The sequence below is a fragment of the Chiloscyllium punctatum genome, chromosome 11, assembly GCF_047496795.1.
Source record: "Chiloscyllium punctatum isolate Juve2018m chromosome 11, sChiPun1.3, whole genome shotgun sequence".
Classification (NCBI taxonomy): Eukaryota; Metazoa; Chordata; class Chondrichthyes; order Orectolobiformes; family Hemiscylliidae; genus Chiloscyllium; species Chiloscyllium punctatum.
The window spans coordinates 27,675,063-27,691,471 of NC_092749.1; the positions used below are offsets into that span (position 1 = coordinate 27,675,063).

At 37.9% G+C, this 16,409-nt stretch overlaps 1 protein-coding gene across 7 annotated transcripts in view; it reads right to left on the reverse strand.

Moving 5' to 3' along the window:
* Nucleotides 1–16,409, reverse strand: part of LOC140482857 (alpha-actinin-2-like) — a 114,086-nt gene that overhangs the window by 17,902 nt on the left and 79,775 nt on the right. For all 7 annotated transcript variants that reach the window (XM_072580553.1, XM_072580559.1, XM_072580558.1 and 4 more), the window contains 5 exons: nucleotides 15,546–15,776; nucleotides 14,360–14,507; nucleotides 11,567–11,717; nucleotides 5,950–6,058; nucleotides 940–1,080 (listed from right to left, as the gene is read on the reverse strand). In XM_072580553.1, coding sequence (XP_072436654.1) covers nucleotides 940–1,080; nucleotides 5,950–6,058; nucleotides 11,567–11,717; nucleotides 14,360–14,507; nucleotides 15,546–15,776 — 780 coding nt within the window. The remainder of the gene's footprint in view (nucleotides 1–939; nucleotides 1,081–5,949; nucleotides 6,059–11,566; nucleotides 11,718–14,359; nucleotides 14,508–15,545; nucleotides 15,777–16,409) is intronic.

A 16,409-nucleotide genomic window follows, 5' to 3' on the forward strand; every position in this document is an offset into this window, starting at 1 on the left:
TATACAAGTTTAATATTAAATGTTTTATTTAACATTTTAGCTTCTTACAACAGGAGACATGAAAGATGGATTCAAAAGATGTGTTCAAACATTCGCTGGTTTTAATTTAGAACTAATGTGAAAATATATTTGTAGACATTACATTTACACAGCTCCAGTACACAGTTAGTAATGCTGAGAGTCTAATTTTGTGCAAGCATCTAAGCTCCCACCACTGGAGCTGAAGGTAGGAGATGACCCTGCTTTGGCAAATGAGGCATTTATAATTTCAAAATTCAGTCCCAATTAAACAAAATAGTCTGCCCCTCAGAAGTGCTGTGGCAATCAGAGGGCAGCAGTTCAACAATGCCACTGCTAATGATTACCATTGCCCGGATTGCAGCTTCAAGAAAAGGATGCCTTAATGATTGGGTACCCTTGGTGAAGGCCTGGGGGATTGTGTGTTCATGCAGGAAGGCCCAACAATTTGGTGAGGGCAACTGTGGGGTGAGTCATGAACAAATGTACCATTATGGACACAGATGTGGCCAATGCCTCAATGTGGGCCATGGAGTGCCTAAAAATGGAGGCCCAATTGCCCCTCCCACTCAGAATTCACCAGGTTTTATTGATGGTCTCCAGAAGCAGCATCTCACCATTTCCCCCCCCCCCCCCCCTGCCCCCGCCAGACAACTCTGGCAAAATGATCAAAGAGGTCGGAGTTTGGCCACTTAAATAGTTCACAATTGGGTGCCTAGCAGGTAGTGATTTCACAGCTTCCCGTTGATGTCATTTTGCTAGTCTTCTCACTTCAGAGACTGTCACCAAAGGGCAGCTAAAGTTTCAGTGAAATGATAGAATAATGTCATGCAATAAGAATGAATTGTTAGTTTAACAATATTAGTATCATTAATATACTCCATTGCTGTCCATTATTTTGCTCCAGTAAACATACTGTACCTGGATTTCTTCAATGCTGTGAACAATAAACATGTCTTGAAGATCTTCCATCGCTCCTTCCATCCAGTTTTTAAATGGGGCAGCTCTTTTAGCAAACTCCAAGAAGAGCTGATCGATGGTTTCCTGTAATTTCTCGGCTCTCTGTATTTAATTAATTGAAAAGACCAAGAATGTTTACTGTAACATGAAAAGATTGTGAAGTTTCATAATCATTAGTTGGGGAAGTATATTTTTCTTAAAGCATGGACTGACAACTTTGGTGGCACTGTGCTGAAGCTTCAGAGTGTAGCTTATACTATTATTAAGTTTCTAGTCTTGATACTGCTAAGACATAGAAATGGAAAAAAGGTAACAAGGACACTCAAATAGAGTACATTCCAAGGCCTTGTCTTCCTCACTCCTCTGTCATAATAGCAGAAATGACTGAAACAGGTTATAAATAAGACCATAAGACATAGGAGTGGAAGTAAGGCCATTCGGCCCATCGAGTCCACTCCGCCATTCAATCATGGCTGATGCGCATTTCAGCTCCACTTGCCAGCGTTCTCCCCGTAGCCCTTAATTCCTCTAGACAACAAGAACCTATCAATCTCGGCCTTGAAGACATTTAGCGTCCCGGCTTCCACTGCACTCCGTGGCAATGAATTCCACAGGCCCACCACTCTCTGGCTGAAGAAATGTCTCCGCATTTCCGTTCTGAAATGACCCCCTCTAATTCTAAGGCTGTGTCCACGGGTCCTAGTCTCCTCGCCTAACAGAAACAATTTTCTAGCATCCACCTTTTCAAAGCCATGTATTATTTTGTACGTCTCTATTAGATCTCCCCTTAATCTTCTAAACTCCAACGAATACAATCCCAGTATCCTCAGCCGTTCCTCATATGCTAGACCTGTCATTCCAGGGATCATCCGTGTGAATCTCCGCTGGACACGTTCCAGTGCCAGTATGTCCTTCCTGAGGTGTGGGGACCAAAACTGGACACAGTACTCCAAATGGGGCCTAACCAGAGCTTTATAAAGTCTTAGTAGTACATCTCTGCTTTTATATTCCAACCCTCTTGAGATAAGAGACAACATTGCATTCGCTTTCTTAATCACAGACTCAACCTGCATGTTTACCTTTAGAGAATCCTCGACTAGCACTCCCAGATCCCTTTGTGCTTTGGCTTTATTAAGTTTCTCACCATTTAGAAAGTAGTCCATTCCTATATTCTTTTTGCCAAAGTGCAAGACCTCACACTTGCTCACGTTAAATTCCATCAGCCATTTCCTGGACCACTCTCCCAACCTGTCTAGATCCTTCTGTAGCCTCCCCACTTCCTCAGTACTACCTGCCTGTCTACCTAACTTTGTATCATCGGCAAACTTTGCTAGAATGCCCCCGGTTCCCTCATCCAAATCATTAATATATAATGCGAACAGCTGTGGCCCCAGCACCGAACCCTGCGTAAAACAAATGAGTAAAACAAATGACAAACAAACCTTAACCTTAAAAGCAAAGCTGAAATGCTAAACCTAAATTTTTTTCTTTGCTCTGAACTAAATTTATACATCATTAGTTCGCACTTAAGCTTACAGTTCATGGGTCCAAAAGACATCTGGTGAGTCACATACAGTATTCATAAAGCTGGATGAAATAGCTTTAATGCTGTAACAGAGCCATTGTGTGGTGAGTATGGGCAACTACATCGATGCAATACCAAGTTTTTCCAACTTCATGCTTCACAGAATTTTTTCTACCAAGATACTAACTTACTTAAAATATACTCTCCATTCAAATAATAAAGGCCCTCAAAATGATTATTTTTCACTGTACGTGGGTCTTCAATATCTCCTGGCTACAAAGTAAATTATCAAGCTGGGTGCCATGTATCTATTCACTGATCAAAATTTTGGATAAATTGAATCAAAACAAAAATGTATATGATTCTGCAGGTTTTTTTCCTGTTAATATATTTAAGTCTTAAGTCACTCGATTAAAGAGGAAGTGGTATGTAGGACCAAATCAGAACAATTTGGAAATGGTAGAGGGTTACGGCTATCTCAAAGTAATGAGGATGGAGAAAGATAAAAAAATACAGTGGTCACACATTATATCTGTATTCCTAGAACATTAATTCAGCAGTAATGATATTGATTTTTTTCCAATGACTCTCCAAAGAAGTCAAATTCAAAGCTGTCCACTAGATACGTTTGAATTATTTCAATTACATTATGACAGAGATAGCAAGCCAAACTACATCAGTCTGTCACTGTATTTGCAACATAGTGAAATTAAAATATTCAGTGACCTTCAAAATTGCTCAATTGTTCCAAGCAGACTTTATGAACAACAGATCTTGGACACTAAGTTCATGACCTAAACAAAAGTTATTATTAACACTAACTTTACATTGTTAAGCTAATTAATTAATTTCCATGATTTAAAGGGGAGGTGATGGCCTCCCAGATGGATTGTTAACCCAGATACTCAAGTAATATTCTGGGGACCCAGGTTCCAAACTGTTCTTGGCAGATGTTAGAATTTGAATTTAATAAAAATTTGTAATTAGAAGTTTAATGATGATCATAATCCATTGTCAACAGTTGGAAAACCCCATCTGGTTCACTAATATCCTTGAAAGAAGGATACTGCCATTCTTACCTGGTCTGGCCTATGTGACTCCAGACCCATAGCAATGTGGTTGAGTCTTAACTGCCCTTTGGCCAATTACAGAGGGGCAATAAATGCTGTCCGAGCCAGAGATGCCCACATCCACAAATGAATTTTAAAAAAATAAACCCAATCTTCTTTGAACATAACTTCCACTCTCACATAGACTGACAGATACACACAGTTAAAAAGAAAATGCAAAGAATTGTAATTTGCCAGTTCAGTTAAATGCTTTCAAACAATGGATACAAAACCTTCCTTCCAGTCCTTGAATAGGAGTTGTTCACAGGCACGATAGTACATCTAACTTTGAAATCATTGGGGAATACAACCAATTTTAGCAGACTGCAGATTTCTTTCTTTCTTTTTTTCATACTGGGTTTCTTTTTTCAAAACCCTCAACAATTCTTCAAATGAACAGTAAACTAAAAGATAGTGAAAAACAGCAGCCTGTCTCGAAACTTCCAAAATTATTTTGCACCTACTAAAACTACTTTTCTCCCTCCTTTTCTTTTTTCATCAATATGGTGTTATTGACTGCTTAGTATTGGTCCTCCCTTGAAATGACCAACTCAACATCCAACCAGCTGCCAGCTGAATCATGCAGTGTTCCTTAGATTAGTAATTAAGTTGCATTTATCTTCCAGGCCAGTCACCCAACAGCAACTGGTGTTTGTTTTCTTCTCTTAAAATATGCAACTTTGTAAAGTTCAACTAACCCTAACCTCAAATCTTAGCTCTGCCAAAAAGAGAGAAAAATACAAGAAAATAGTGAGTTCAGTCTAAGAGCAAGACAAACTGAATTTTATTTTAATCATTCTACTCTTTTTCAAATAATGTTGCAATATTACAAAAGCATAGTGCTGGTTTATTCACTTATCTATCTTTTCACTTTTCTGTAGCGAAGTGCTTACTGCTGTATTAGTTTGATTTTAAAAATTAAGCTTACTGTCTGGATAACTTGGTAAGCGTATGGTGCCCAAATAGCACCCCAGTAGATAATGCAGCATAAAGAAAAAAATGCAAAAAGTTTTGTCATGTAAGTAGATTCACAAAAGATGCAGTTGATAGATCATTAAACCACCTTTTACAAAAAAAAACAGCATGAAAAGCAGACACATTCAAGTTTGACAAAAGAACCTGGATTCTAACTTAAATTTTACTGAGATCGTGGATTTCTCTTTTGTTGATAAGAAGTGCTTAAAAAGTGAGTGCATTCTGAATCAAATCTGCTTTTGGCTAAAGCAAAGTTTTGTGTGGGTTTTTTTCAGATCTAGTCTAGCATTTTTCACAAGGTTTGTGAAGTTATTCTGCATTAGCATAATATTAAAAAAGGAATCCATTGTTCAAAAAGAAAACTAATCCTAATCTGGTGATAGTATTATCTGGACAAGGTTACTTCCACATATTCAAATCAGACTTCCAAATTTTTCACAGTATCCATACAACTGTGACCATAAACTGCCACAATGCATCAATGCACAAACAACAATGATAACATTTAAAATTGACAAGTTCTAGAATAAATTGTTCTATGTTGAACAAGAAGTTTCTATAAACAAAACAAGCCCACAGTTTGGCATTGAATTTTAACAATTAGAATTAGCTATGTTATGGACTAAACCAAATCCCCTTTAAATATATCAAGAATGTTCCAGGTGTAATTCAATTGGTTACACTACTTTAAGCAATACACATTTTATTTTTACTCTACAGTTGCAATACAAACAAAAAGAAGAATTTGTTTAACTTTAACTCTATTGGAAAACTTAAGAGAATAATAGCTTTTTTTTAAAACTACTAACCAGCGACTGTTCCAATATAGTAACATTCCATATACACACCCTTGGTAAAGACAAATTTAGTGGAATAGATTGTCTCACATGCAACGTTTCTCCAGTCCAGCACAAAAGAACATCAGGAGAAAATTCTGGTAGAGCACTCAAGCACTTTGCTGCAGAAGTATGTATGACCATTTCAAAATGCCAACAGCTACTGAAAGCTAAACTAAAACCCTGGTTCTATGGAAGTCTGACCATCCATTCATGCTGCTTCTATAGTTCCAACTTGAAAATAAACCAAGGCCTTGTAAGCAGTTTACTTTTGTGGCTTGGAACAGACAACTTAGCACGTCTGACTTCATCTATCTTCATTAAAAAAAAGACCAGGAGAAAATACACCTCTTAAAGCTGCATGAAACCTGAAAACTAATTGTACATTTAAATTTGCTGACATAAAATCATTGGCCTCAAAACGTTCATGTAATTAGTATTGTACCCCTCATATATAAGGTATAATTAAGCATACTATTCAGAGCTTAATCTTCATTCACTTATTTTTTATTAAAATATATCTCACCTCTAAAGCCTCTCTTCGTTTCTGTGTGAGTGTTCCAAAATTGTCCCACTGATCACAGATTTTCTGGCACCTTGCATTTATTTCAGCAGCATTGTGATAATCCAATTCACTTCAAAGTCAAAGTCAAGAAAATTGATGAATTGTTATCATTCATTTTTTGTAATATAGCAACCAGCTCTAAATTGAGTGCCTTATTCAATATTAAATGAAACCAGCTAAATATTTATAGCAATAGATTTATATTTAGAATCCACTCCCAATTATTACATTATAAACCAACAGTTTAAAGTGGCTATATCAATAAGTTTCTTAGTCCTGCAAATATTTCAGATATACCCTGCTCCAAAATGAAACCTCACATTGGTCTGAAAATCAGTTTCTTAACAAAGATCTTGAATAAATTAGGATTGCAAACCTGAAACTGCTACAGAGTGAAAATGCGTGAATTTTAATTCATGATTTATCAGGGAAAGAGCCTGATGCTGACTGCAGTCACAAAGAAAATAGGACCACTTATGGGCATTCATTTCAAAAGCTGCTCCATTATTCAATTAGAAAATGATCTTTTGCCACAAACACCGACAGTAAAGATGATAAGCACAGAAAAGGTTCATACCATCTCAAAACTACAATGAAATTACATTTAAGCTTGCTACCTTATTGTGTATTCTCGGCTACTGGGACATTTTCAGATGCATAATTCATACATTGTGGCATATCTATGTTAAAAAAAATCAGCTATGAATGTAACTGAAAAGACAGCTTGTCAAAACTTTGTCTTGCACTATCTGATCATTTGCAAAAATACAGACAAGTGGGAACAATATTTTTATACTGTATGAGAAGAACATGTTGATTGCAACAATCAAAGTCCATTTGCCAACCAATGGAAAATGCACCAATTAGATGATGACTGACTGTTAACTGCCAAACTACATTTAAAATTTAATATGAGATGGTTATCAGGTGTCATTGTAGGGTCGTCTTTTGGGCAATGGTTCCTTCTGTCAAATTGCGGCAGTGGTTAGCACTGCTGCCTCACAGCGCCAGAGACCCGGGTTCAATTCCCGCCTCAGGCGACTGACTGTGTGGAGTTTGCACGTTCTCCCCGTGTCTGCGTGGGTTTCCTCCGGGTGCTCCGGTTTCCTCCCACAGTCCAAAAGATGTGCAGGTCAGGTGAATTGGCCATTGCTAAATTGCCCGTAGAGTTAGGTAAGGGGTAGGGGTAGGGGTATGGGTGGGTTACGCTTCGGTGGGGCGGTGTGGACTTGTTGGGCCGAAGGGCCTGTTTCCACACTGTAAGTAATCTAATCTAAAAAAACTAATCCTGGTGGCGGTATAAACTGATCCACAGATAAAATCACCATTTTCCACCGTTGTTCCTTTAAGTCTTGCATATGAAAATGTGTGTTCAGGTCCTTTATGTCATGTTTAGAAGCATTCTTGAAGTGGGGTTTTGGATGCTGTAGTGGCTTCCTGGTACTGGCTTCTTCCCATATAGAATATACTTGGGAATGCAAGGCATAATATCTAGCATACATGGCTCTGCTTGAAGTGCACAAGATAAATGGGAGATATACTTTTGAGAGACATTCATGACTTATTCCTTCTATTGGAAGGCATTGAGCAACATAAACACTTAAAAATCAAATCACTAACACTAAGAAAGCCAACTAATTGGTCAAATAATTCAACGTCATGGTCAAAAGTTCTAAAAAAAAACATTTTTTCCATATCTGCTAAATTTTATATTTGAAGCATTTTAAGATTTTCTTGGAACTGTTAGGCTTGACCTTCATTTCCACAGTTGGTAGCCTCTGTTTTTAGTGGTGTATGTTATTAAATTTTTATTTCTTTTCACAAGACCAATTACCTTTTACACATAATTACATTTTAGCTCTTAGATCTTCACAGCAATCAAACTTACAGATGGTACATTACTTTGATGAAATTAAGCATTCTAGATTTCATATCCCAGGAAATCTTAAGCATTACATCCTATTTTTCAGACTTTGTAACTACTTCAATCTTTGAATCCTTCATGGTTATCATATATAAAAGTGTGCTTGCTCATGTAATGTGAAAGGGAATATCAAGGAAAATAGTTTTTTTTTGTTCTTTCATGGGATGTGGGCCATTATTGAAAAGGACATTTGTTGCTGATCCCTAAGTTTTCATGAGGTGGTGGTGGAGAGCTGCCATCTTGCTGCAACTCTGAATGTAGACAGACTCTCAGGACTACTCGAAAGTGAATTCCAGAGATCTTGAACCAGTGTCAGTGGAGGTAGGGTTATAGAGTTCCAAGTCAGGATGGTGCGAGACTCAGAGGGGAACTTATAGCTGATGATGTAGGATGAACAGAAGTTGCCCTAAAATCTCCTGTTTATTTCCTGTGGTTTTACTATCAAATTAGCCTATGGCACTACTGATACAAATACACAAGCATTAAGAACAAGCATTTGTTGTTGAGCAGGAAATGGATCATTCTACGGTTTTTATGTTTTGCTCCTCACCACATTTGAAACAAGGATGAGGAAAGATGCTCAAGGGCAGAGGGTAAAGAAAGAAAAATGGATAAACCATGAATGCTAATTTGACAATCAAGATGAAGTTTTTTGTTGCAAGTTTTGTTCATGACATTTTCTAATCAGTCAGGCATCTATTAAATATGTGGTGTGTTGTATGTGCTGTGACTAGTACTTCAGATTCTTGTTTCATGGGAATTAGGTGTCACTATCGAATCCAGCATTTATTGCCCATTCATAATTTTCCTTGGCGTGATGACGGTGAGCTGCCTTCACTTTTCACTGTCTGAATTACTAGGCCAGTAACATTACTGTATCTGTGACAATAGAATCATTTATTCATCCAATCTTGAACTGCTACAATCCATGTGATGTGTCAATGTGAAATTATGAAAGGAGCTCCTGAATGTTTATAGTTTAATGCAGTTTCACGTTTCCTAATGGTACTCTTTTGCATAAGTACAGTATATTCATTCTTGGGATAAGTGTGTTGTTGACATTTATTACTCATCCCTAAGTGCGCTTGAGAAGATAGTGATCTACCTACAACTGAATGGCTTGGCAGGCTATTTCAGAGAGCAGACAGAAGTGCAGATGCTGGAGATTAGATTCAAGATTAGAGTGGTACTGGAAAAGCACAGATCAGGCAGCATCCAAGCAGCAGGAAAATTCATGTTTCAGGCAAAAGCCCTTCATCAGAAATGGGTCTGGAGTCACATGTAAGGTAGGGCAGCAGATTTCCTTTTCTAAACAATCCAGCAGGATTATTAACAAGACTAGAATTCTAGATTGAATAATGAATAGATTTGAACTCAACTCCATACATTTATCTAGGCCTCTGAATTACTAGGCCAGTAACATTACCACTTTCTAATCATCCCCATAGTCCTTTCTACTGCCAATGTCCTGAGGTACTTCATAGAAATAACAAACAAAATTTGAGACCTAGGTACATGGAATGATGTGAGGACAGATAGCCTAAACCTTGGATTAAAATGTTCAATTTAAAAGGAACATCTTTAAGGAGGAAACAGGGTTAAGGAGGGAGTTCCACATGCTAAACCTTTGTAGGTACAGCTAATTGTGCAGAAATTAAAAGCTTAGAGGCTCAAGAGGCCAGAATTGGAGGAGTGCAGGTACTCTCTAGGCTTTGGGGCTTGCCAAGATATGTAAGAGTAAGACTATGAAAAGGTTTGAAAACAAGGCTTTGAATGTAAAAGATTAAAGCTCTGCTTAATTATGGGTAATGCAGATCAATGACCACAGGGGTGATAGGTGAATGGGTCTGCAAATTAGGACATGGGAAGCAGGATTTGGATGACTAGATTGATGAGGGATAGAAGAAACGAAACCGGTCAGGATCATGTTAAGGCGGCATAGTGTGTTAGGTTTCATTCGTGGAGGGATTGAGTTCCGGAGCCGCAATATCATGCTGCAACTATACAAAACACTGGTGCGGCCACACTTGGAATATTGTGTACAGTTCTGGTCCCCATATTTCGGGAAGGATGTGGAAGCATTGGAAAAGATGTAGAGGAGATTTACCAGGATGTTGCCAGGTCTGGAGGGAAGGTCTTATGAAGAAGTGCTGAGAGACTTGAACCTGTTCTCATTGGCAAGGCGGCGGCTAAGAGGGGATTTGATAGAGACATACAAGACGATCAGAGGATTAGTTAGAGTAGACAGTGAAAGTCTTTTTCCTAGGATGATGACGTCAGCGTGTACAAGGGGGCATAACTACAAATTGAGGGGTGATAGATTTAAGACAGATGTCAGAGGCAGGTTCTTTACACAGAGTGGTAAGGGCGTGGAATGCCCTATCTGCTAATGTAGTCAACTCAGCCACATTAGGGAGAGTTAAACAATCATTAGATAAGCACATGGATGATTTTGGGATAGCGTAGGGGGACAAGCTGAGAATAGTTCACAGGTTGGCACAACAGAGGGCCGAAGGGCCTGTTCTGCGCTGTATTGTTCTCTTGTTCTATATTAGGGCAGTGAAGTCTAAAGTAAAAGAACTATGCTTGAAGATGTCAGCAGCAGATGAACTGAGGCAAAGTTGGAGTTGACAACATCATTGAAGTAAAAATAGGCAACCTTTATGTCAGAACAGATATATGGCTGGAGTCCCAATTTATACCAAACCATGTTTCTAGTTTGAAAATTGCTTTGTTGGTTGTATCGATTGCGATGAGAAAGTACTTGGTAAACTAACAAAGCATGGCATAGAGATGTTTGGTCTTGTTAGAATGAAGATGACGCAAGGGTTGTTTATTTTCCCACCCAAACAACTTTCTAAAAGCATTTTTTTTTTGAAAGAGTTAACTGTCTCCTGAAAATGTTTGAGAAAAGCTGTTTTAGTCCCTGTTTATCATTTATGTAGCTTTTATGATCATATTTAAATCCTAGTTAGACATCTCGGAGGACAATGTTTCAGATTATACTGCTCTCTTACTCATAGCACTACTGGTGACTAAGTACAGCTGTTGTTTTGATATTCTGATGCGAGAGATTTGAGATCAAAACAATCAGTAGAATTCAACCACTTGTAATACCTTTCATGAGAAAACACAGAATGGCTTATGAGAGTGTCCCATTGCTGCTGACAGGGTCACTGCTCTCACTTTCTTCAGTTAACGAAGAACAACCGGGTTATTTTTCCGAGAAATGTATCAGACACGAAAGAGCAGAGCGTATCCCTCTACAATGCAGCAGTAGGCTTGAAGTATGTCCTTCCCAAATGTCATTACCATATGTCATTACCATGGCTTCTATCAATGTAATCTTCAATTTATTTTTGAAAAAAGTATTAATGGTGCTGTCAGAATAATAATAAAACCTACTGACAAGTGAGGTGGTACTTATGCATTTATAATTTTGAAAAAATATACAAGAGATTGGTCTTCTTTTTCCTCCCAAATGCTTTACTTAGAGTACAATCCTTATCCTGAAGTAATGGCAATTAAAATAACCTTTTCAGCTTTATTTTTAACTTGGTCACTATCATTTGGAATTGCTACACAGTACATGATTGTTTGGAAGCCAAATATTAATGAAGTGTCATCAGCTGTCAGCCTGCAAATGGAACATACTTCAGTTCCTGCGCGATGGCAGCAATCTGCTCCACTCGGTCCTGGTGTGCAGCCAGGTCACTCTCAAATGCCTCATGTTTTCTCAGTAAAGCCCGCACTTCAGTCAAGGAGGCAGATTCATAATCTTTCTGCATCAAAGTATAGTCTTTCCCTGGGTAATACAAGAATCTATATTAATTCAGTTAACTTTTTCCTCAAAGCATTTCAAATGTTTAGTTCAAAGTTCCTTTTTAAAAAAAATAGAGATCAAGATGGGTTATTTTAATTTGTGATTTTTCTTCTTTATGATACACTTGGAGACTGTTCAGCCTATCGAGTCCTGCCAACTCTGTCACACAATCAAATCAGTCCCATTCCCCTGCTTGATCCTGAGTTTTGCTAAATTTACTTCCCTCATGTTAATCTAAATTCCTTATAAAATCATTCATTGTCTCTGAATGCACCATCCTCACAGGCAAGTTCTTATTACCACTCCCACGTTAAAAAGGTTAGGTTGTCATGCCCCTCCTGCTGAAAATGTTACATCTGTTACAACCTTTTCAATAAATGGCACACCAAGGAGAAAATTTTGCAGTATACCCACTTGTTTCCTCCATCATATCAATTTTATCCCCTTTGGTTATATTAATTTAGAATGTTAGAATCAAAAAGACTGATACCATGCTTTTAATTTGATGATTTAAATTTTCACGCATTTTGAGGCATTATTTTGATAGTTTCATTTTAATGTTCTACTCAATGTTTGTCTAACACTGATTTTCATTACCTTTGCACAAAATTTCACAACACACTTGGATAGTCATCATGGCAAACCAGTTGAAAACTGCTTGTCTAAATCTTTCAATCTTGTACACTTCCATTATACCTCCCTTCAATCTCCTTTGCTGGAAGAGATTTATTGTACTGTTTTTTATTTTTAAAAAATAATTACTTCTCTTTGAACCACTACTGATTCTTAACAGATCGTAAGCTATCAAAAGATAATTTATATACATTGGTGTATCTCCTGTTGCATTGGTCACAGCTGAGTTGCCAGTAGGGTTTGGTGTGGGAGTAGCAAGAGGAAGATCGAGGTGGGATAGGTTGTATGTGCGGAAAATGATTGCAATCGCAGAACAGCTGCCAACATGGACAGAAAAGATCATACAGTATTTTCAACAACAATCAGTTCTCTCCTGTTATCAACCAACAGACTCTCATTATTGGTTGAAATCTTGTGTGCGCAAATTAGCTGCTGCAGTTCCCCATATTACAGCAAATGGTTACACTTCAAAAATACTTAATTAGTTGTGTTACAAGCGGGACATCCTAAAGTTGTGTGAAGTGCCATATAAATGCAAGTCTTTATTTTGGTTTCGACTTAGTTAAGAAAGTAAGTTGTGAAGACAATATGAGGGGGCTACAAAGATTATGGATAGGCTACGTGAATGGGAGAAAATCTGGTGAATAGAGTATGATGTGGAAAAATGTGAAATTGTCCATTTTGGGAGGAGGAATAAAAGGGCAGCATGTTATGTAAATCATGAAAGATCGCAGAGCTCTTGAAATGCAGAAGGATCTGGGTGTTCTTATGCACGAATCACTAAAGGTTAGTCTGTGGTGAAACAATTAATTAGGAAAGCTAACAGAATATTACATTCTATTATTTATATTATATTGAAAGCTAATATTGTTTATTGCAAGGTGAACCAAATACCAAAGCAAGGGTGTCATGTTTCAGTTTACAGGGCATTGATGGGGTCACAGCTGAAGAATTGTGAATAGTATTAGTCTCTTTACTTAAAGGAAGACATAAATGTAGTGGGCGGCACAGTGGTTAGCACTGCTGCCTCACAGCGCCAGAGACCCGGGTTCATTTCCCACCTCAGGCAACTGCCTGTGTGGAGTTTGCACATACTCCCAGTGTCTGCCCGGGTTTCCTCCGGGTGCTTCAATTTCCTCCTACAGTCCAAAAATGTGCAAGTTAGGTGAATTGGCCATGCTAAATTGCCTGTAGTGTTAGGTGAAGGGATAAATGTAGGGGAATGGGTCTGGGTGGGTTGGCTTCGACAAGTCAGTGTGGACTTGTTAGGCAAAGGGCCTGTTTCCACACTAAGTAATCTAATCTAAAAGAAGTTCGGAGAAGATTTACTAGATTAATATTTGGAATGCGCAGGTTGTTTTAAGGCAAGGTTGGACAGACTAGGTTTGTAATGGCTGGACTTTTGAAGAATAAGAAGTAACTTTATTGAAGCAGATAAGGTACTGAGAGGTCTTAACTAGATAGATGTAGGAAAGATGTTTCCTATTTTGGATGAGTCTAGAAATAGGGATACTTGTTTAAAAATAAGGCATCACCCATTTAAGTCTGAGATAAGGACTAATTAATTATTTATTGTGGTAGGCAGACTTGTGAAGTAATCAAATCAGCTATGATCTGATTAAACAGTGGAACTGACTCAAGTATCTGAGGAGCCAACTATTTGCTTAACTCTCCTGATGGATTTTTTATTTCATTTAAATGTTGGAGTGGCCATTATAAATTGGTACCTGGAAGCACAGGCAGACTGGAATAGAGGAAACACAGATAGACAAAGGAATGGAGAACAATATGCCCAATCAGTATTTTTTAATCAAAGAATTGACTATAACTGCAAACTAGGAAACTATCTTTTAGTAAAATAACTAGTTAAAAACTTCTAATATGCATATTCTCCATGGACTGATCAGTAATGCTGTTGGAACCAATATAAAACTTGACAATACGGAAACACATGAATGGCATAGCTTATCACATTAATGGTGGTGCCTTACCATGTGACCACATTTCATAAGTTGTGGCTTTCTGTCTGAATTTTTCAGCCAGATGATCCAATCGCTCCAATCGTCTTATTTCTGTCTGAAGCCACTCTTCATATCCCTTTTCTGCCTGTTCAAGGCGTTGCCAAGCACCTGCAATGTCCTGGATAAAAATTAGAAGAATCAGATCTTTTTCTAATTTGCTCTATCCTTCTGCATCATAAATCAACTATGACCATAGCACAAGTACATTCACAAGAATCCATCAAGGCAAACCTGAATAGATCACTGAACAAGAGAAACTTTAGGGTCTTCCTCTCCCATCTGGATCTGCCAATCGTCCATGTGAGAAAGCTCAGTATTTTAACATTAAACACCATGCGAATCTCTTATTCCCTATCTCAACTATTATCTTTACCTCTTTGACCATGCTTATATACTTCCAATCATGATTTGCTTATTTTTGTACAGTTTTAAACCTTGAGTAAGTCAGACAAAGGAGAGCCAGTGGATGTCATCTATTGGATTTTTAGAAGATGCCACAAAGGAGGCTGCTAAATAAGAACTCATGGTATTAGGGGCAAGATACTGGCATGGGTAGAGGATTGGCTGACTGACAGAAAGCAGAGAGTCAAGATAAAGGGTTTTTTTTCAGGATGGCAGCTCGTGACTAGTGGAGTTCTGCAAGCAACACTGTTGGAACCAAAACTATTCACGATATACATTAACAATCTGGACAAAGGAATTGAGGGTATTGTTGCCAAGTTTGCAGATTATACAAAGATAGATGGAAGGACAGGTAATGTTGAGGAGGTGGAGCAGCTGCAGAAGGACTTAGACAAGCTAGAGCAGTGGGCAAAGAAGTGTCAGTTGTAATTCAATGTAGGGAAGTGAGAGATTAATGTATTTTAGTCGGAAGAATAGAGGCATAAGCTATTTTCTAAATGGGGAAAAAGCTTCAGAAATCCAAGGCACAGAGGGACTTAGAAGCCCTGGTTCAGGATTCTCTTTAGATGCAGAGTCATTTGGCAGTTAGGAAGGCAAATACAATGTTAGCATTCATTTTGAGTGTGCTAAAATACAAGAGCAGAGATGTACTGCTAAGGCCATAAAAGGCTCTGGCCACAAGTGTAGTAGATAAATTTTACAAAACCACCTTAATAACGTTAAAAATTTACCACAAGAATTTTAGTTAACATACTGAAACCATTTTTCCCTCAGAGGGCATGAACGCTGGTCTATTGCTGATCCTCAGCTTGGTCTGCAAAGTGTTGAAGTTGATTTCCAACTGACACTTCTCCTGAATTTTGGGAGGCTTGTGCAAACGACGGTAGTCTCGGAAATCTTCCAATTTCTGCTGCATTGCTTGCATAGTCTTCTCAGAAGATCGATTTTCCAACCAAGGGATGGTCCTCTTAATCCATTGCAGCAACTAACAGGGATAGGAACACAAATTTACTAACTAGAATCATTCTGCATATTCACAGGAGTTTGTCTGAACTCCTATTTCTGCACTCACCCCCCCCCCACCATTTCCAATACCTATGGGTTTATTTTCCCCGTTCAATGTAGTACGAGAAACTTTTCACTTCATATTCACACATTCTTCCGAATCCAATTGCAAATAAAATAGATTAAACCTACAGACTTGTAAACAAGTAGAGTTTAATAATTGGAAGTAGGAAAAATGTATCAGACATCTTTGACTTAACTATTTAATCTCCAACCTATGATCTGGAAATGGAAATCATACAAAAGTGAGTTTTCTGACAGAAGTGAGAAAAATGCTTAGAATCTATGTTTTCTAAGATTGAGAAATTATTGCTATTGATACACACTGGTATGCTATTTTTCCTGGTCATATACTTAAACAATAGAAATATACTTTTTTCAATTTCCTACATTCAAAATTTTATTTAAACACAATTGGGCATGGATATAATTTCAATCTTTCACAGAACAATTTAATTGGGAGACAAAGCTTTAACATATTGAAGGAAAATAAGCAGAAAGGTGGAAAGCCAGACCAAAACATGAACAACACAAACTTGGATCAGCATAAAGC